Source organism: Trichechus manatus, unplaced genomic scaffold, assembly GCF_000243295.1.
Source record: "Trichechus manatus latirostris isolate Lorelei unplaced genomic scaffold, TriManLat1.0 scaffold00277, whole genome shotgun sequence".
NCBI classification, from domain to species: domain Eukaryota; kingdom Metazoa; phylum Chordata; class Mammalia; order Sirenia; family Trichechidae; genus Trichechus; species Trichechus manatus.
In genome coordinates this window covers 1670292-1689578 of record NW_004444213.1, presented here as the reverse complement: position 1 = coordinate 1689578, position 19287 = coordinate 1670292, and the positions used below count along the sequence as shown (strand labels likewise).

At 42.2% G+C, this 19287-nt stretch overlaps 1 protein-coding gene across 1 annotated transcript; it reads left to right on the top strand.

Moving 5' to 3' along the window:
* Window positions 1-623: 623 nt before the first annotated feature.
* Window positions 624-14043, top strand: SPP2 (secreted phosphoprotein 2). Its single transcript, XM_004390034.3, has 7 exons — window positions 624-693; window positions 794-918; window positions 5395-5517; window positions 7141-7248; window positions 9037-9091; window positions 10948-10998; window positions 13958-14043. The coding sequence occupies exons 1-7, from the start codon at window positions 630-632 to the stop codon at window positions 14041-14043; spliced, it is 612 nt and encodes a 203-aa protein (XP_004390091.1). The 5' UTR covers window positions 624-629.
* The last annotated feature ends 5244 nt before the right edge of the window (window positions 14044-19287 follow it).

Sequence of the window (19287 nt, the reverse complement as noted above, 5' to 3'; positions counted from 1 at the left end):
AATACATTATTATTGTCCAGAGAAGTGCAAAAATGTCCATGAGTAGGGAAGGTTGGCCATGTGGATGCTGTACCACTTTCTTATTATATGTGTACTTGCTTGGAATGTGCAGAATGCATATCTTAAATTCCCTTTTTTAAAGTCGTAATTTCCAAAAAGGTCTTGAAATAATGGCACAATTATTTTACAATTTATTCTCATAAAAGGTCAACTGCAAGATCTTCAGGAACAGGAGAGGGAACTAAACAGGTCACAATTTAACATTAAACATTTGGATGAACGTAAGATTGTATCTCCTCCCCCAAAAGAATGAAATTAAAATAAAGAGAAATAAACAATACACATGGAGTCCTGAAGCCTCTTGATGTCTTTGCCTGTGGGCTAATGTCCCATGTTAAAATCTAAACTTCAAAAGTGACCTCAAACTGGAACCTTTCCATAGGGAAAGCTGGACAGCAAATATTGACCCCAGGATCAATTCTTTCTGGTTAAGCTACAAAGGGCTCCAGTCTGAAGGAACGGTCTGGTCACTTTTGATAAAGACAGCTGCTCTCAGGAGAGCTTGTCACCCCAAAACCCATAGAGAGACAGCTGGACCCCTGCTCTGAATTAAAATTATTCTTCCCAGAATGGAGAAGATGATGGTGATATCTGTTGTGTTTGTTCTTGGCATGGGCCCATGGTCTTGCTCAGGTAAGGAACTCAACGAGAGGGCCACCTCCATTTAATGGCCACAGAACCTTCCTGGCTACGTGTCTCCGTCTCACTGTGGCCCCATGGGCTTTCTGTCCAGGATTCCCGGTGTATGACTATGATCCGTCCTCCTTAAAGGAAGCCCTTAGCGCCTCCGTGGCAAAAGTGAATTCCCAGGCCCTGAGTCCGTACCTGTTTCGGGCGTTCAGAAGCTCAATAAAAAGGGTAAGTGCAGGAATGAAGTCTTCTCATTCTTCTTTACTGCCTTCTGTTTTTTTTTCAAATGTTGTCACTTTGTTGGATACACTTTTAATTTGTTCAACTTAAAAAGACAATAGCTAGTCATCTCTTTTGTACATTGTTTTTTTGACAGGACAAGGATTTAATCACAATTGCTGTTATAAAGCTCTCAAAGCTACTTTTGATGACAGTGTCCCCTGAGCATGCTACCTTTGATCTGAAGTCCTCATGGTTCCTCCTGAGGTTTTTTTTTCAAATTCAATAGTTGCTTTGAATACTGTAAGTTCCAGTAGACGGTGCAAAGGGTTTGTGCTTGACTACTACCCTAAAGTTTGGCAGTTCAAACCCACCCAGCGACAGCGGAAGAAAAGGCCTGGTGATCTGCTTCTGTAAAGATTACAGACAAGAAAACCCTAAAGAGCTCAGTTCTACTCTGACACACATGGGGTCACCATGAGTTGGAATCAACACCGCGGCAATGAGTTTTTTTTTTTTTTTGTTTGTTTGGTTTGCTCCTAATACTTACAGGAAGTAAATTTTGGTTTTTTAGTTTGAAGAAATCTATCCTCCTTCCTTCATCAGGGTGATAATATTCTGTTTCCTTTTAGCCTTGGGAAATAGGGAAAGACGAATTTTCCTGGACTTCTGGTGACTATGTCTGTGATAGGTCAAAAAAGGAATGTCCTCCAAAGGAGAAGCAGAGACAATAAGCTGTCTCCTTCTTCTTGCCACCAGATGATCTCATTAGCTTAGTTATGGTCTTAATGGTGCTCCTTTGAAAGGTAGGAAGAGAGATACCCGCAAGCTGGTTTAGGTTAAAGCTGGGATGGGGGAGGTTATATAAAGTAACATGCCTGAGGAACGAACCTGCCATGGAGCTGGGCAGCTGGGACCTGCAGTGGAGACAGGTCAGGAATTCAGACAGCATCTACTTCCTCCCAGGGACCCGATGGCCATTGCTCTGTCTCTCTGTCTGCCTCCTGCTTCTCCGCTCCCTCTTGCCTTCGTTTTAGCTTACACTTAGCTGGTTTTCCCTCCTACTCTGAAGAGCACATGGCTCATGGTTTCTCACCCGAGTCTCCAAATACATCATATTCATCTTGATCCTTCTTCATCAGACACTGGCTCAGTTTCTGATTTCCAAATTCCCAGGAAATGAATCTAATTTCCCTCATTGTCTTTACTAATGAAGCCATAGGACATTAAGACTGTGGGCTATCCTTTGGTTAGGTGTTCACTCTAGAACCAGGCTGTCATGGCCAGAGTGGGTCCCTTGGACCTGGACATTGTATGGAAGAACTTCAAGACATGTGTGGTCAGCTGCCCTGACAAAGGCTGAGTTCCTTCTGAAACTGTTGTTGTTATTTGCTGTTGAATTGATTCCAACTTTTGGCAACCCTATGCGTGCAGAACAGAACTGTGTTCCATAGGGTTTTCAAGGCTGTGACCTTTCAGAAGCAGATCACCAGGCCTGTCTTCCAAGGTGTCTCTGGGTGTGTTCGAACTGTCAATCTTTGGGCTAGTAGTCAAGTGTTTTACCATTTATATCACCAAGGGACTCCTTCTGGAAGGGGACTGGGCCAGAATAAAGAAGCCCCTTCCTGGCCTGCTGGTTGCATCAGCTTCCATCTTTTGCACTGAAGGAAATCAACTAGAGGTGTTGCAGACTCCATGTACTCTTGCTAAACTTGCAGATAAACAGATTTAATTTACTTGTAATTTAGCTCTTGCTCATCACAGAAGGGAGTAAATATTTAAATTAAATGAATAAGAGCAGGAGGACAGGTCCTGAGAGAACCAGTTACTGATGATGGTGAAACCTGGCCTGTGGAGATGAGCAAGCTTGAGGGTAGCCAGCCAGGGCTCCCTCCAGCAAGAGTGCCATCTTGAAATAGTCACACAAACCTGAGCCCAGCATACGTGCACCTACAAATAAGCACTCTTATGTACATGTTGTGATTCCTAGTGGGTACACAAATAAGAGAGATGCTTTCCCGCTCCTGTGCACCACTCTCCCACCCAGAAGTCTGCCTATTCTTGCCCTTCCCCAGACATCTCTGGTTATTCAAATTCAGTGGTCAAGCTACATTCACCACTGAGTCCTCTAGGAAGTCATCTTTTCTTCTTCCATGGGAAAGAATATCCTCCTCCTTTGATCTCTCCTGGGTTCCATATGCAAACTTTGCTTTATGTTCTTCCTGTTAGTCATGTCTTCTACAAATGCTTATAAACAAACAAAAAATCAAACCAGTTGTCATCAAGTCAGTTCCGACCCCAATTCATGACAACCCCATGTGTGTCAGATAGAACTGTGCACCATGGGGTTTTCAATGGCTGATTTTTCGAAAGTAGATAGCCAAGCTTTTCTTTTGAGGTGCCTCTGGATGGACATACACTGCCAACCTTTCAGTTAGTAGCTGAATGTGTTAACCATTTGCACCACCCAGGGACTCCAGAAAAGCTGATAGATGGCCCCCAATATACCCGTTCTCTCCATTCTCCAGAAATGAGAGGTACACCAAGAGTCAAGCAAAATCTTCAGGAGAAATATGAGCAAACAGATCAGCTGGAATGGGAGGGTGCAAACAATTCACAAAAGAAGAAATACAAATGAGTAAGAAAATTTGGAAAAACATTGACTCTCTAATAGTCAACAAAAATCAGGATTAAAATAACAAAGTGAAAAAAAATTGTAAACACTGCTAGAGAGAATATAAATTGGTAAAATTATCTTTGGAGAGCAATTTGGAGATTATTGAATATGCTTATGGCTTTTGATCTCATAGCTTCACCTTTAGGAATATGTCCAAAAGAAATAAGTGGTTTAGTCCTGTTTGCATATGGGAGGGCATCTGGGGCAGAGTTCAGTGGACTTGGGGAGAAGGGTCAGGTGCTGCTACTTTGTCCCTGAGTTTGCTTTCCAGTGGTTCTTGCCCCTGGCTGCACACATATTAGCATTACCTGGGATCTTTAAACACTCCTGATGTCCAGAAGGGATAGCAGGCTAATTAAATGAGAATGCCCAGGGGTGGGGCCATGTATTCACAAAAGCTCTCCTGGTGATGCTGACTGTGGGGTCAGGGTTGCGAATCACTGCATTTTACCAGCAGACCTGGATCAAATACTCTCACAACTGTTATTTCAAACCACTTGCCTCTCAGGCTGCAAATCTAAAAAAGGGTGGAAAAGGGTGAGGCAATGTGACGTAAGCAATGATTGCTTCCCCTCCATCGATGACACTGGATTCACGCAGACCATTCCCTCAGTGGACACAGAAGGAGAAATGAAAGGTGGACACAATCCTGGTGGTGGGGGTGGAGAGGGAGGTGAAAAGGACAGAGAAGTCCACTGCTCTCATACAGCTCAGATTCTACTGGGGGAAGAGCAAGGGCGAGAGTGAGAGAGAGAGAGTATTGCTTTGGTGTTGGACACACAATTCTGTTGTTGTGTGCCATTGAGTCAATGCCAACACTTAGAGGTCTTGTGTGACAGAGTAGAACTGCCCCATAGGGTTTTCTAGGCTGTAATCTTTATGGAAGCAGACTGCCAGGTCTTTTCTGCCTTGGAGCTGCTGGTAGGTTTGAACTGCTGACCTTTCGGTTAGCAGCCGAGCACTTAACCACTGCGCCACCACGGCTCCTTGGACACACAATGGCACTGAATAAATCACAGAGACTTCTGTGTCATCAAAACTCCACGATTCCTCAAGAAATGTAGAAGGCTGTCCTTGGTGGAAAGGGGTAGGAAATTGTGTAATTTCCTGCACAGATAAGAACTGATCAAGCAGGAAGGAGGGGTGGAGGCTAGGCAATACTCTAAACAGAAGACATGTGCTTGTCATTTAATTACCTATTTCAGGAATTATTAAGGAATTATGGAGTATTTGGAAAATGACGCTTAAAAATATATGAACATAAATCATTAGAAGGACTACTAGAGTTGAAGTTGTTCTGTTGTTAGGTGCCTTTGAGTCGGTTCCGACTCATAGCAACCCTACGTAAACAGAATGAAATACTGCCCGTCCTGCGCCATCCTCACAATCCTTGTTATGTTTGAGCCCATTGTTGCAGCCACTGTGTCAATCTGTCTCGTTGAGGGTCTTCCTCTTTTTCACTGACCCTGTACTTTACCAAGCATGATGTCCTTCTCCAGGGACTAATCCTTCCTGATAACGTGTCTGAAGTATGTGAGACATAGTCTCACCATCTTTCCTTCTAAGGAGGCTTGGAGTTAGGACACCTGAATTCCAGTTCTGAAGTGTTGTATGACTTTGGTAAATCACTTATTCCTTCTGCTCTTCAGTTTGTTATCTGTGGGATAAGGGCATTGAACTTCGGGATCGCTACAATAATTTATATCTTTAATGGTGGTGATGGGTGATACCATAAATGTTTTCTCATGGTGCAGGTGGAGGCATTTCTAGTATTGTAAACTTCAGAAACACACTTTACTTTTGTGAAGGTCAATGTCGTGGATGAGGACAGCTTGAACATGGACCTAGAATTCAGTATTCGAGAAACTGTGTGCAGGAGAGATTCTGGAGAAAATCCCACTACCTGTGACTTCCAAAGGGGCTACTTTGTGGTAAGTGTGGCTGGAAGGCCCTAATCCCCAAAACCCACATAAGGAAGAGCTGCGTCTGATTCCATGACATGGAGCAGATTCACAAGTCACACCAAGAGCTTGGCCACTGCCTGGGGTTTAGCCACATGGGGCGCACCCCTAACTGCATCCACACTGTGTTGCCTGGGAGGGAGGCAGGGTTGCTCAGTGGCTGGGCCTTAAGCTTTGGAGTCCTGTCGTCCTGAGTGATCTGGAAAAATTATTGAAGCCCTCGTTGCCTCATTTTCCTGCTCTTTAAAATGGGGATAGCGGTTGTTGCTGCTAGGTGCTGTCAAGTTGCTTGACTCACAGTGACCCTGCGTGCAACAGAACGAAACACTGCCTCATCCTGCACCATCCTCACAATCGTTGCTATGCTTGAGCCCATTGTTGCAGCCACTGTGTCAATCCATCTCGTTGAGGGCCTTCCTCTTTTTCGCTGACCCTCTACTTTACCAATCGTGATGTCCTTCTCCAGGGGCTGGTCCCTCCTGATAACATTTCCAGACAAAGTGAATACAAAGGGGTTGACACCAAAGAAAAATCCCACCAACATGTCAAATTCTAATATAAATGAATCCAAAACACCAGCTGTGTTTGGGTGCATGCTACTTTATTTTGTAGTTGGCTGTTGCCAATCTGTCTCCTCCATTAGCTCGGGCTCCATGAGATCAGGCATGTTCATTTTTGTATCTTCAGTGACCAGAACTTGGGATGGCACTTAATTAACACCCATGGGCACGAGTCCTGCCTGAACAGGGCAGCATCATCAACCCAGTATTTGTTTTCCAAAGTGTGGAAGGTTCTCCCAGTACCCATCTTGGTGGAAAGGGGTAGAAAATTGTGTAACCTCTTGCCTAGCCCTGGTTCTTGTTACTTTATCAGTTTAATTATCCTGGGACAACTTCACAATGCTTCGGAGTCCCTAGGGGGTGCAAGCGGTTAACACACTTGGCTGCTAACCAAAAGGTTGGAGGTTCGAGTCCACCCAGAGGCCCCTCAGAAGAAAGACCTGATGATCTACTTCCAAAAAATCAGCAGTTGAAAACCCTATGTAGCACAGTTCTACTCTGACACACGTGGGGCTGCCATGAACCAGAGTTGACCTGTCAACAAATGGTTTTGCTTCATAATGATGTAAATTCTGAAAAGATGATTTTTTTTTTTTTGCTTTTGTTATTTGTTTCATGAAATTTTTCATTGAGACCTGGTTTTAAAAAGAGGCCAAGCTAAAGTGTCAGAAGCATCTATTTCTAAAGATATCCGAGGACAAAGAGGAAGAGAGCAAAGTCCTTTGTGATTCTCAACCATTTCTTTTTGTTCAGATGAGAGACAGTTTGAGACCTTCCTCTCAATGCTTACAGAGGGAATGTTTGTTTTCCCTGGAGGCTCATGATGTATCAAACTCTGAAGAGCTATTTAAATATTTCATTTGTGTCTGCTGAGGTATTGAGAAATTTTCATTTTGGAGAAACAAAATCCCTCTGTAAATTTTTCCTTTCTACATCATGTTGTCAAGCCCTGCAGTATTGCTTAGTTTCTTGGAAAGACCCTAACCCCTTCTGGGGCGGCAGAAAGCATAACTCACTGCTTTGTTGTTCCCAGCCAGTGGTCGTCTGCAGAAGCTCCGTGAAGCTGTCTGCACAGCAGGTGCGAGATGTCTGGGTTCAATGCCACTGGTCCTCCAGCTCCGAGTCTAACAGCAGAGAAGAGGTAGGGCCACGGGCTTGAGTTCCTCTCAGGCAGTGACTTTTAGGGTCTGTACAAAGCAGAGTGGTGTGATAAAGCAGGAAGTCCCCGGGTGGTGCAAACAGTTAACGTGCTCCCTGCTAACTGGAAGGTTGGCTGTTTGAATCTACTTGGAGGCACTGTGGAAGAAAGGCCTGGTGATCCACTTTTGAAAAATTTTAGCGATTGAAAACCCTATGGAGGACAGTTCTACTCTGACACATGTAGGGTCACCATGAGTTGGAATCCACTCTACAGCAACTACTTTTTATTTTATTTTATTTTTTTTTGTGATAGAGTAGCTGGATAATTATTCAGATATGGACAAACATAGCTCTGCTTACTGAACTGTGTTCTCCACTTTTACACACATATCTCATTTCTAAAGTCTCCTGTTTCATCCAGGCTATTCTCCCGCTGTCCTCTGCCCCTCAAGATTTGGGACAATTAACAAATTAATTAACAAATCTTCAAAGGTTTAGATCTAAATCTGTGACTCCTTGGCACTGTGGGTTAGTGGAGTGGAAATGGGCAATTGTGTTGGGTCAGTGTGCAAATTCTTTACAAGCTCCGAGATTTAGCCTTAACCTTTATGAGCCACAGCTTCTTCATCTGCTAAATGAGAGTAATAAAACCACCTTATAGGTTGTTGAGAGAATAAAGTAAATTGATGCATATGAAAGATCTGGTCCAGCATCTAGTAAGTAATAGATATTCAGAGAATGGCAGGATACTTTCTTTTTCTCTCAATCCCCTTGACAGTGATTTGCAGTAATACTGTAAAATCAATAATATATAAATTTCCTACCTGAAATTATATTACATATTTATTAGTCTGTCTATTGACTGCCTTCCATAGTAGAATGCATGGCTCATGATGAGGACAGGAGAGTTTTGTTAGTCTAGGACCATGTGTGACACATGGTTATTGTTGCTGATATCTACTGTCAAGTCAGCCCCCATACTCGTGGTGACCCCAGGCACCACGGAACGAAGCACTATGTTATCTCTTAGGAGTTTTATAGTTTCCACTGTTATGTTTAGGTCTGTGGCCATTTTCATTTAATTTTTGTATATGGTGTGAGTTAGGGGTTCAACTTCATTCTTTTGCGAGTGGATATCCCAACATCATCTTTGAAAAGACTTTTTTTTCCATTGTATTTCCCCATGCTATACCAATCACTGTGATGGTGGCCAGGAGGCTAACCATCTGTGAATATCCAGGATGGAGAGGTAACAGATGGGTAGCCCATACACCCACTGGAAAGACTGTGAACCAAACAGCCACCCTACTTTATGACTATTGCGTGGTCTTCCAGGGGCTTCGTGAAGACTGTTTTGCCACCTTTTCCTAACTGAACATAATATGGGGACTTCATTGAGAGAGAGCTCCCAAATTTGACCTAAGCTCAGTCTATTTGCAAGTCTATATAATAATACTTTCCATTGGTAAAATGTAAAATTTATAAAATTAAAAAAAAATCTTTCTGGTCCACAACAGCATTTGGGTGTACATTCTGGATCTAATGGGAAACCTTTTAGTAAATTTAAACTTTATTAAATTGTAAGTTGCTCTCTCCACATGCTTTCTTTAATGTATATGTTTGATACCCTATAACACTGTTTAATATATTGCCTTGTTTCATTAAAATGCATTTTATAATATATTAATCCCTCCAGATAATATTTACCTTTTTTTTACAATATAAAACACTTTTATTCCTTTTCTTCTCTTTTATTTGTTAATATCTATTGATGTCTACGTTTGTTTAGATGATTTTTGAGGACATGCGGAGATCCTATAGATGGAGAAACTACTATCCACAAGGTAAGTTGAGATCTGGTGTTAAAAAAATTTTTTTTAAACAATTTCATATAACAGCACTTTGTTAGTGAGTGCATTTAAAACTGGAAGTACATATATAGCCTTTGAAAATACAGCAATTAAAGAAAATAAATTTTCTCTTTTGCTTTTGCTCTTTTCTTAACACTAGGCAGTAATGATACAACAATTCATTTGTTGTTGTTATGAGGTGTGGTTGAGTCAGTTCTAACTCTTAAAGACCCTATATACAACAGAACAAAACACTACCCGGTCCTGAGTCATCCTCACAATCCTTGTTATGCTTGAGCCCATTGTGGCAGCCACTATGTCAATCCATCTTGTTGAGGGTCTTCCTCTTTTTTGCTGACCCTTTGCTTTACCAAGCGTGATGTCCTTCTTCAGGGACTGGTCCCTCCTGATAACATGTCCAAAGTATGTGAGACATAGTCTTGCTGTTCTCGCTTCTAATGAGCATTCTGGCTGTACTTCTTCCAAGACAGATCTGTTTGTTCTTCTGGCAGTCCATGGTATAGTCAATATTCTTCGCCAACATCGTAATTCAAAGGCATCAATTCTTCTTCGGTCTTCCTTATTAATTGTCCAGATTTCACATGCATGTGAGGCTTGGGTCAGGTGCACCCTAGTCCTTAAGGTAACATCTTTGCTTTTCAACATTCTAAAGAGGTCTTTTATAGAAGATTTGCCCAATGCAATGAGTCCTCTGATTTCTTGACTGCTGCTTCCATGGGCGTTGATTGTGGATCCAAGTAAGAGGAAATCCTTGACAACTTCAATTTGTTCTCTGTTTATCATGATGTTTACTGGTCCAGTTGTGAGGATTTTTGTTTTCTTTATTTTGAGGTGTAATCCATACTGAAGACTGTGATCTTTGTTCTTTATCAGTAAGTGCTTCAAGTCCTTTTAACTTTCAGCAAGCAAGGTTGTGTCATTTGCATATCGAAGGTTGTTTATGAGTCTTCCTCCAATCCTGATGCCCCATTCTTCTTCATACAGTCCAGCTTCTCAGATTATTTGCTCAGCATACAGATTGAATAAATATGATGAAAGGATGCAACCCTGATGCACATCTTTCCTGACTTTAAACCATGCAGTATCCCCTTGTTCTGTTCGAATGACTGCCTCTTGAACTATGTACAGGTTCCTTATGAGCACAACTAAGTATTCGGGAATTCCCATTCTTTGCAGTGTTACCCATAATTTGTTATGATCCACACAGTTGAATGCCTTTGCATAGTCAATAAAACACAGGTAAACATCTTTCTGGTATTCTCTGCCTTCAGCAATAATGATACAACTCTTCCTTTAGATATCCCTTTATCATGTGTACAGAGCTTTTCCATGCTTGATTCCTTTGATGGCCCCACCATGGGTGTCATAGGCCAATGACAGTTTTCTCCCTAAGAGGGTCCTATGACTTGGGCATGCTTGTCCCCTTCGGGGTATACTACCTAAATTATGAACCCAGATACACAGTACTGTGTAGCTAGGGGGACTGGCCCTAAACATTATCTGACAGATAGGCTGTGATCCTCCAGCCGTGTGACTAGAGCTGACCATCCCTTTGAGTGTCTTGGAGGGGAAAGGGAGAGCTCACTTTTTTCCCCTTCTTGTATGGACTCTTATTTGAGGTCAGATTGGGTTGGTGTTATATGGTGCAGGAGTCATCTTTCATGTTTCTGAGACTCTGCCCTATTGGTATGATGGTGGCAAAATTCTTTGGTGATCTCCCCCAACTTCCTTGAATAAGAAGCGTATTGGTGATATCAATAATAAAATTGCAGAACATTACGGAAGTGGTGGAGAGAGGAAGATGTCTTGTGACTGTCACTGTGTTACAGGTCTCATTCCTGAAGAAACCAGTAGTGAACAATTTCATGAAAGGTCACCAGGTAAGCCATTCTATTTTCTCCCGTAGGACCCCCACAGATCCGTTTCTGACCATTCTAGATTCTGCTGAAGCCATTTCATAAGAATCAAACCCCTGAAACATAGGATATTTTAGATTAAAATGGAATAAGTGACACTGCATAAACTTGCATTCAAATCTTTAAAGAGTTAATCTTGTGTCATTAACTCATTTAAAAGTTACCAGGAATTAGGATATCAAATCTGGCACAGGAAATCAGCATAGACCCCATTTCCTGCCCCACTCTGGAGTGTTTTCTGAATAGCCCAAACTGTCTCTTGCTTCTCTTTGTCTTCCACCCTCATATGTACTTCTAGGTAAGAGGACAAAACTAACAGTTATTTAGTGCCTCTTTTGCGCAGATCTGGAGCGCTGGTGGTGCAGTGATTAAGCATCTGGCTGCTAAGCAAAAGGTCGGTAGTTTGAATCTACCAGCCACTCCTTGGAAACCCTATGGGGCAGTTCTACTCTGTCCTATAGGGTTGCTATGAGTTGGAAGCGACTCAACAGCAGTGGGTTTGGTTTCGTTTGGTTTTTGTGCAGATCTGTTTCTCACAGATAATTTGGTAAACCAGGTGTATTACCTGCTTATATAGGTGAAAAAATGGGTGATAGCTCAAGACCTTAGCTGGCATATTCAGAATGCTCACTGTGTATTAATTACTTAACACAAATTTCTCCTTCGACCGTCACAACCATCCTGTGAGCGCAACACTCAGTTTTTTCCCATTTGGGAGGAGATCAAACTGAGGCTTAGTTAGCAAGTCTGTGTAACTTCTTCAAGGCTACAGGACTAATGGAGAACTTTGATCAAGGCAGTGCTTGGTGAAGATGGCTTTGCTACAGATTGGCTTGACTCTAAAGCCTGTGCCATTTCCATGCCACTTCCAGAAGAATCGTGACGTTCACACTATGTTCAGAGTCCCCGTTAAAATGAATAATAGATAGTCATGTGTCAGAGAGCTCGATGTCTGATCCACATTAGCCACACTCCAATTTAGTTGAAGTGCTAGGGCTTAACTAATCATAACTAAAAGTCTAAGTTTTATACCTGTCTCACATTGTCACTTTTGGAGAACACACAGTTATACAAACAGTGTGATCACTACTGATAAATAATTTTGAACTCTTCCTTTGAAATTGTCTTTAGAATCTATTGACTGTTCTTTTGAATATCTTTACTGGTGGCAAATAGTTTCCTGTGGATTTGGCTTTGGAAATGGCCAGAAGCCATTTGGAAATAAATCTGGTGAATCAGATTAATAACCAATTTGAGAGTATGAGTTATCTATTGCTGAATATGAAATTACTCCAAAAATTTGCATCTTAAAACCATAAATATTTGTTATCTCACAGTTTCTGAGGGTCAGGAAGCCAGGGGTACATTTGTGGTGCTTCTGGCTCAGGGTGTCTCATGAAGTTGCAGACAAGACATCGACCAGGGCTGTGATCTCATCTGAAGGCTTGACTGAGGCTGAAGGATCCACTTCCAAGCTCACTCACTGAATGTTGGCAGCCTCAGTTTTTCATGGGCTGTTGGATTAAAGCCTTCATTTTCTTGCCCTGTTGGCCTTTCCACAGAGATTCCTGAGTGTTCTCAAAACATGACAGCTGGCTTCCCCCAGAGTGAGAGATGAGAGAGGGAGAGAGAAAGAGAGAGAGGGAATAAGTGAGGAAGAGAGCACCTGTCTTAGTTATCTAGTGCTACTATAATAGAAATACTACAAGTGGATAGCTTTAACAAAGAGAAGTTTATTCTTTCACAGTCTAGTATGCTAGAAGCCCAAATTCAGGGTGTCAGCTCCAGAGGAAGGCTTCCTCTCTCTGTCAACTCTGGAGGAAGGTGCTTATCATCAATCTTCCACTGGACTAGGAGCTTCTCAGTGCGGGAACCCCAAGTCCAAAAGACTTGCTCTTCTCCTGGCACTACTTTCTTGGTGGTATGAGGTTCCTATGGCTCCCTGCTTGCTTCTCTCTTTTACATATCTCAAAAAAGATAGACTCAAGGTACAATCTAATTTTGTAGATTGAGTCCTGCCTCATTAACATAACTGCCTCTAATCCTACCTCTTTAACATCATAGAGGTAGGGTTTACTACCCATAGGAAAATCACATCAGATGACAAAATGGTGGACAATCTCACAATACTGGGAATCATGGCCTATCCAAGTTGACACACATTTTTGGGGGACATGATTCAATCCATAATAGTGCCCAAGACAGAAGGTGCCGTCTTTTATAACCTGATGTTGGAAGTGATGCATCACCACTTCTACTTTATTTTATTAATCACACAGACCAACCCTGGTACAATATGGGAGCAGATTACCCAGGGTTTGAATACCAAGAGGCAGGGATGATTGGAGGCCATCTTGGAAGCTGGTTACTGCTTTGGGAAAATGCCACTTGGGATTAAAAAAATAGTACATGGATACAAGTTAATTGACATATTCTTTTGTGTACCTTAGAAGATAATTCCAGAACTGAATTGTAAAACTGTCTGAGGCTTGGGAACATCATTGAGGCTGATGTGCAGTCATCTTGGAGACTGCTCTGAACATGAGGATTTAACTTAATTCCACATATGTATATGGACTGCCTTGTGTGTGAAAAGTACTGGCAAACCCTGCAGAGTACTATCAGATGAAAGTGACATTCTCTGTCCTCAAGGGGCTTCCGGTAGGGAATGAGAACATCACACCTGGCAACACAGAGTAGAAGGAAATAAGTACTGGGCTCAGTTGCTTAAGTAACACGACTGAGACAGTGAGGGGGAGCTTGATAAGGAAGACATAGTTATATTTCTGGGGTATTCTGTTGATGGTCTGGGTTCTGGTTAGGCTAGTCACAATCATTCTTGTTAATTTACGGTCACATAGTCCATGTTGTCTTAGATCTTGATGTGAGTCACGGAGCCTATGCATTCTCTTTCTATCTTTAGAGACCATGAGAAGGTTCTTTCCTCCTGGAAATAGAAGGTACCCAGCCCGCCAGTATAGAGAAAGGACATATATTGGCTTTGCGTAACAGTCTTGAGGTAAGACAACACAATTAAAAACATGTGTATTGAGAGTAGAAGCTGCTTGGGGTGAATGCCTTAAAACTGCTGCTCCTGTACCTCCAAACGTCTGTAGTATGCTATTCAGCCCCCGTCTTTACCTTTTCCACCTTCTCTTGCCTCCTCCAAGATGTTGCTCCTCAATCTCGTGCACCCTCAATCTATTTTCCCTTGACTTTTTTACCTTTTGCCACTGCTGTGGTGAAGTTTCCCCCCTGCACAAGCAAACAAATAAACAGGCGATCCCTTCCTTTGCCTCATCTCCCCCATCCCAGCATCTCCCTTCCCTCCATCTTTTCCTTCACGGCTAAGCTTCTTGGCACAATAGACCATGGCTGCTGCCTCAACTTCTTCACCTCCTATGCACTTTTCTGCTTTTTGCCAACTGGATTTGAACCCCTCAAATCTATGAAAACTTATCTGGCTTCCTTTTTCCTATAATTTAAATACTAGCAACCATTTGTGCTATCTCTTAGATTCTTTCCTTATTCTACAGGTTACTCTGTCATCTTTTCCGCTTGCCTGACTTTTGAACGATCACAGATGTATAATTATCCTCATATATACCTCTCTTACCATGCTCTATCCCGAGATCCAGGTCCTTATATCAACTGCCTACTGGATGCAGTTACTACCAGACCTCCAAAAATTCAACTAGCCTTCTTCCAAACTCGCATCTTAATTGAAGTTATCACCATTCACCTAATTTGCTTGAGCTGAAAGCCTGAGGGGCAGCATTGACTCTTCTTTATCCTTTGTCTTCTCCCAACATCCTCAGGGGTCCAATCTTATTGCTTTGTCCACACATTTTCTCTGCAATTGATCCATCATTTCATTACCATCATCACTGCCTACTTTCTTGCCTCAGGTTCTGATCTCTTGCTGTCTAGCCTGCATGCTATCCTCCAGTTTCTCTTTAAACACAGAGGAGACTCTGTCCTCTCCCCACTTAAACCCTGTGATGTTCGCTTCACTTATGAGATGAAGCAGACGTGTGCAAAAGCCAGACACTGAGCCAAGAGGAAGAACAGCCTATTTGGAGAGCTAGACCCTGAGCCCTGGTTGACCAAACCCACACTGAGCATCACTGAGTGTCACGTGTATAGAAATTCCCAGTCCCCAGGGATTACAGCAAATGAAACTCTGTTTCTAAAGGCACCCAAGTACTAGAGGGACACCATGAAGGGCATACTAAAAAGGAATCAGTTGTGCATTGGATGTAATTATAGATGTCAGTTCAGGGCACATTTTTACACACACCCACTCGAGTTAATAATAAAGCTTGAACTTTCATGGGCTTTACAGTTTACCTAACACTGCATGCTTTACGAGTAAAGTCCAAATTCCTTAGTGTAGCCCACAAAGGTCTTCATAATCTGGCCTTTGCCCACCTCTCTGGCCTCATCTCTCCCAAGTCAGCCTGCTGCTAAGCTCCAATTATACTGAAATGCTTGGAGCTCCTCCTGCTGCAGTCTCTACCTGGAACATCTACCTGGCTAATTCCTCCTCATTATTCAGGTCTTAGCCTAGCTGTTGCTTCTCTTGGAGGTTGACTCTGACACCTCCACCACCCACACCCCACCGCCCCCCCAAGTCAGAGTTACTTCCCTCTATAGGTCTCCATAAAGATTTCAATACAGGACAGTTAGTTACTTGTTGACTTCTCTGCCCCCATCCTACTCTCTGAGAGCAGGGCTTCTGGAACTTTCTTTGCCATTGATCTCCCCAGTGCCTGCACAGAAACTGGCACAGAGTAAGTGCTCAGTAAAATACTTTTTTGAGCAGATGAAAGAATTCTTCACCTTAAGTCAAGCATAGTCTAATTAATTGTTAAAGACTGGACTTTGAAATAAGTCAACTGACATTTTGCTAAAATAGAAGGAAAATTCACCAGTGAGACTTTACTTTATGAAAGATACCAATCGTAGGTTTTCTTTTAAATCTACAGTGTGTCCTAAAAATAAAAACCAGCTTTGTACACTTGGCAATCTTCATGTGGCATGACATCTCTCTTACCCCATCTCTTCTCTCTTATATCTCAAGAGAGATTGATTTAAGGCAAACCCTACATTAATACTGCCTCATCAATATAACAAAGAGAATTCATTTACAAATGAGATTACAACCACAGGTATAGGGGTTAGGATTTACAACACATTTTGGGGGAGACACAATTCAAGCCATTACATGCCCTTCTTGAAGATTTTCTATACATTTCTATATATTGACCATGCTGTCCTATAATCGCTTCTATCTTCTCCAGTAGTGTGTGATTTTTTTTGAGGTCAAGGGCTATGTTCCATTGATCATTGTAACCTTTAATAATTGGTCAATGTGTACATGTTTGTTGAATGGATGAATGAATAATCCCATGACCAGCCTCATACCCTCAGATGACCAAAGCTATGGCCAGACTCTCTCCTTGACTGGTTGGATGGGTTTCTTCCTCCTCACCCTCACACTACAACCACTTCTTTAGACCAGCTTGAGTTCCAACACCTTCCTGCAGCCTCTCCCCAGGGACCTCTCTTGTCCTCCCTTTTTTGAGACTTGAACTTCCTTTCTGGGGCTGCGTCTCCATTCCCTAAGACTCGATTGCCTCTTTTCTTCCCGGAAGTGTCTGTCATCCATTTTCTTTATTCAAGGAGCTGATTGCTTTGCATAGCTGCTCAAGCCCTCCCATGCTACCTTGGATCCATTCCTGAATGGCAGCTTCTCCAAAGCTAGAACTGGAAACTGTACCACTAGGGTCTAATCCTCCCCTTCTTTTCTTTTTTAACAGAAAATGTGTTGGAAGGAATAGAACTTCTAACGAAGAAAAGTAATTTATGAATTGTGTAATTTTTCTTCTGATCAGTTCCAATCTGTAATAAATATCTTACTTATTCTCTTTTTCTTCTTTGTGTGATTTTTAAAAATAGGTTTAACTATCAAAGTTTTAGAGGAGAAGCTAATGGCACGAGAAAGTGGGTATTAGCTAAGGATTTAGGGGAGTCGCTGGGCAGGACACACGGTTAAACCACTCTGCTGTTAGCTGAAACATTAGAGTTTCCAGACCACCCAGAGGCTCCTCAAAAGAAAGGCATGGCGAACGACTTCTGAAACATCAGCCATTGAAAACACTATGGAGCACAATTCTACTCTAACACACATGGTGTTGCATGAGTTGGAGTTGACTCTATGGCAACTGGCTACTGGTTAAGGATTTTAGGAGTTGAGGACTCATGAAGTGGCTGTGCTTGGAATAATTTTGTCACGTGTGTGTTTTAGACCAATATTTGCAATGGTTATAAATTCAATGTTGTTAAAAGACCATCAGTCCCAGGCAGCTCAGTGTCAGAAGAGTGTTGGTCTTTCCTTTTATGTCTAATTTTAATTTTTTAAAAAGTCATCTGTGCTTAAGGGTAAGAAGCATCATGGTCAATCACCCTCCCCACCCAAAGAGTGTCATTGCTTCTTCTGCTTCCAGTTTCTCAGTCCAGGGAACCCATAGCAAAGTGAGCAGCTTCCTGTCAAAGCAGGTCTCACCAGGAAAGTACCCAAAGTGGCTGAAGTTTGAATGCTCCAACCCACTTACTTAGAAATGTGCCCCAGCTGGGTGGCATTCTTGCAGACGGTTCTTTTTCTGTGGTCAGTCTGCTCTGGGCTGACCAAGTAGTGGCTTCTGCTGAGACAGGATTTAAAGGATGCAAAAGTACCCAAATCTGATCATGTTTCTTGGCCAGCAAGACAGCAATCCACATCAATTCCCACATGCACCCCTGGGGACTACTTTCTGGGATGGAAGATGCCCTCAGTCATTTGCAACTCAATTTAAATGCAACTGTTTACTCCTGCTCCAGTAGCAAATTTGTAAACGTTTGATAAGATTAGTCCCTCCCCACCTGACCTTCACTCTTCATTTTTATTTCAGAATTTTCCTGGATATTCAACTTTAAGATCAGCTTGTTAAGTTATGAAAAACAATCCTATTGGCATTTGGAATCAAATTCCCCCCCAAAAACCAAACCTGTTGCCATTGAGTCTACTCTGACTCCTAGCAACCCTCTAGGACAGAGTAGAACTGCCCCATAGCGTTTCCTAGGCTGTAATCTTTATGGAAGCTGACTGCCACATCTTTCTCCCTGGGAGTGACTGGTGGGTTTGAACCACTGACCCTTCGGTTAGTAGCCAAATGTTTTATCACTGCTCCACCAGGGCTCCTTTGAATCCAATTAATTACATTAAAAATTTATAGGTTAATTTAGGAAAAGTTGACATCTTTAGATTTTGGAGTTTTACTCCATCAGAATAAGATATATATTCCCACTTATGGAGGTCTTCTTTTTATGCCCTTCAATAGAGTTTAAGAATTTTTAAAATGTGAGTTCTACATATTTCTTCTTATATCCACTCATCAGTGGTATTTTTTTGTTGCTATTATAAATGGGATTTTTTGTCATTATATTTTATAACATAAAATTGACTAATACATATGTATATAGTTTTTTGACCTGTCTTCCTGTTCAGTTCTAATTGTAATTCTAATTAGCTTTCATTTGATACTCTTGAATAAGTTATTATTCAATATTATTCAATTATTATGTCTTAGACTGGGTTCTCTAGAGAAGCAAAACCAGTAAAGCATATAAATATATATATAGAGAGATTTATATCAAGGAAACAGCTCACTTGATTGTAGAGGCAGGAACGTCCCAAGTCCATATATCAGGATAGAGGCTTCTCCTGACTCACGTAGCCTCACGTAGCAGAAGGGGGCCGCGAACCCAAGATTAACGGGTCGGAGAGCAGGGCTCTTGCTCACAGGCTGTAAAGATCGATGAATCCCAATATTGGCAGGCAAGACTGCAAGGTGTCTCCTGATTCATGTAGCTGCAGGGGCTGGCGAACCCAAGATCAGCAGGTTGGGGAGCAGGGTTCTTGCTCACAGGCAGTGAAGATCAATGAATCCCAAGATTGGCATGTAAGCTGCTAGCTCAAGTCCCAAGAACTGGAGGTCAGACAAACAGGAGCCAGATGCAGGATCCAGAGCAGGCAAAAGCCAGAATGCCCCCTTATATTTAGATATAGGCCACATGCTTAAGGAAACTCCCTTTCAACTGATTTGCTACTCACAGCAGATCCTATCATAGAGGTGATCACATATCAACACTGAGAATCATGGTCCAGGCAAGGTGACACACAATCTTGACCATCACAATGACTACAGCTTT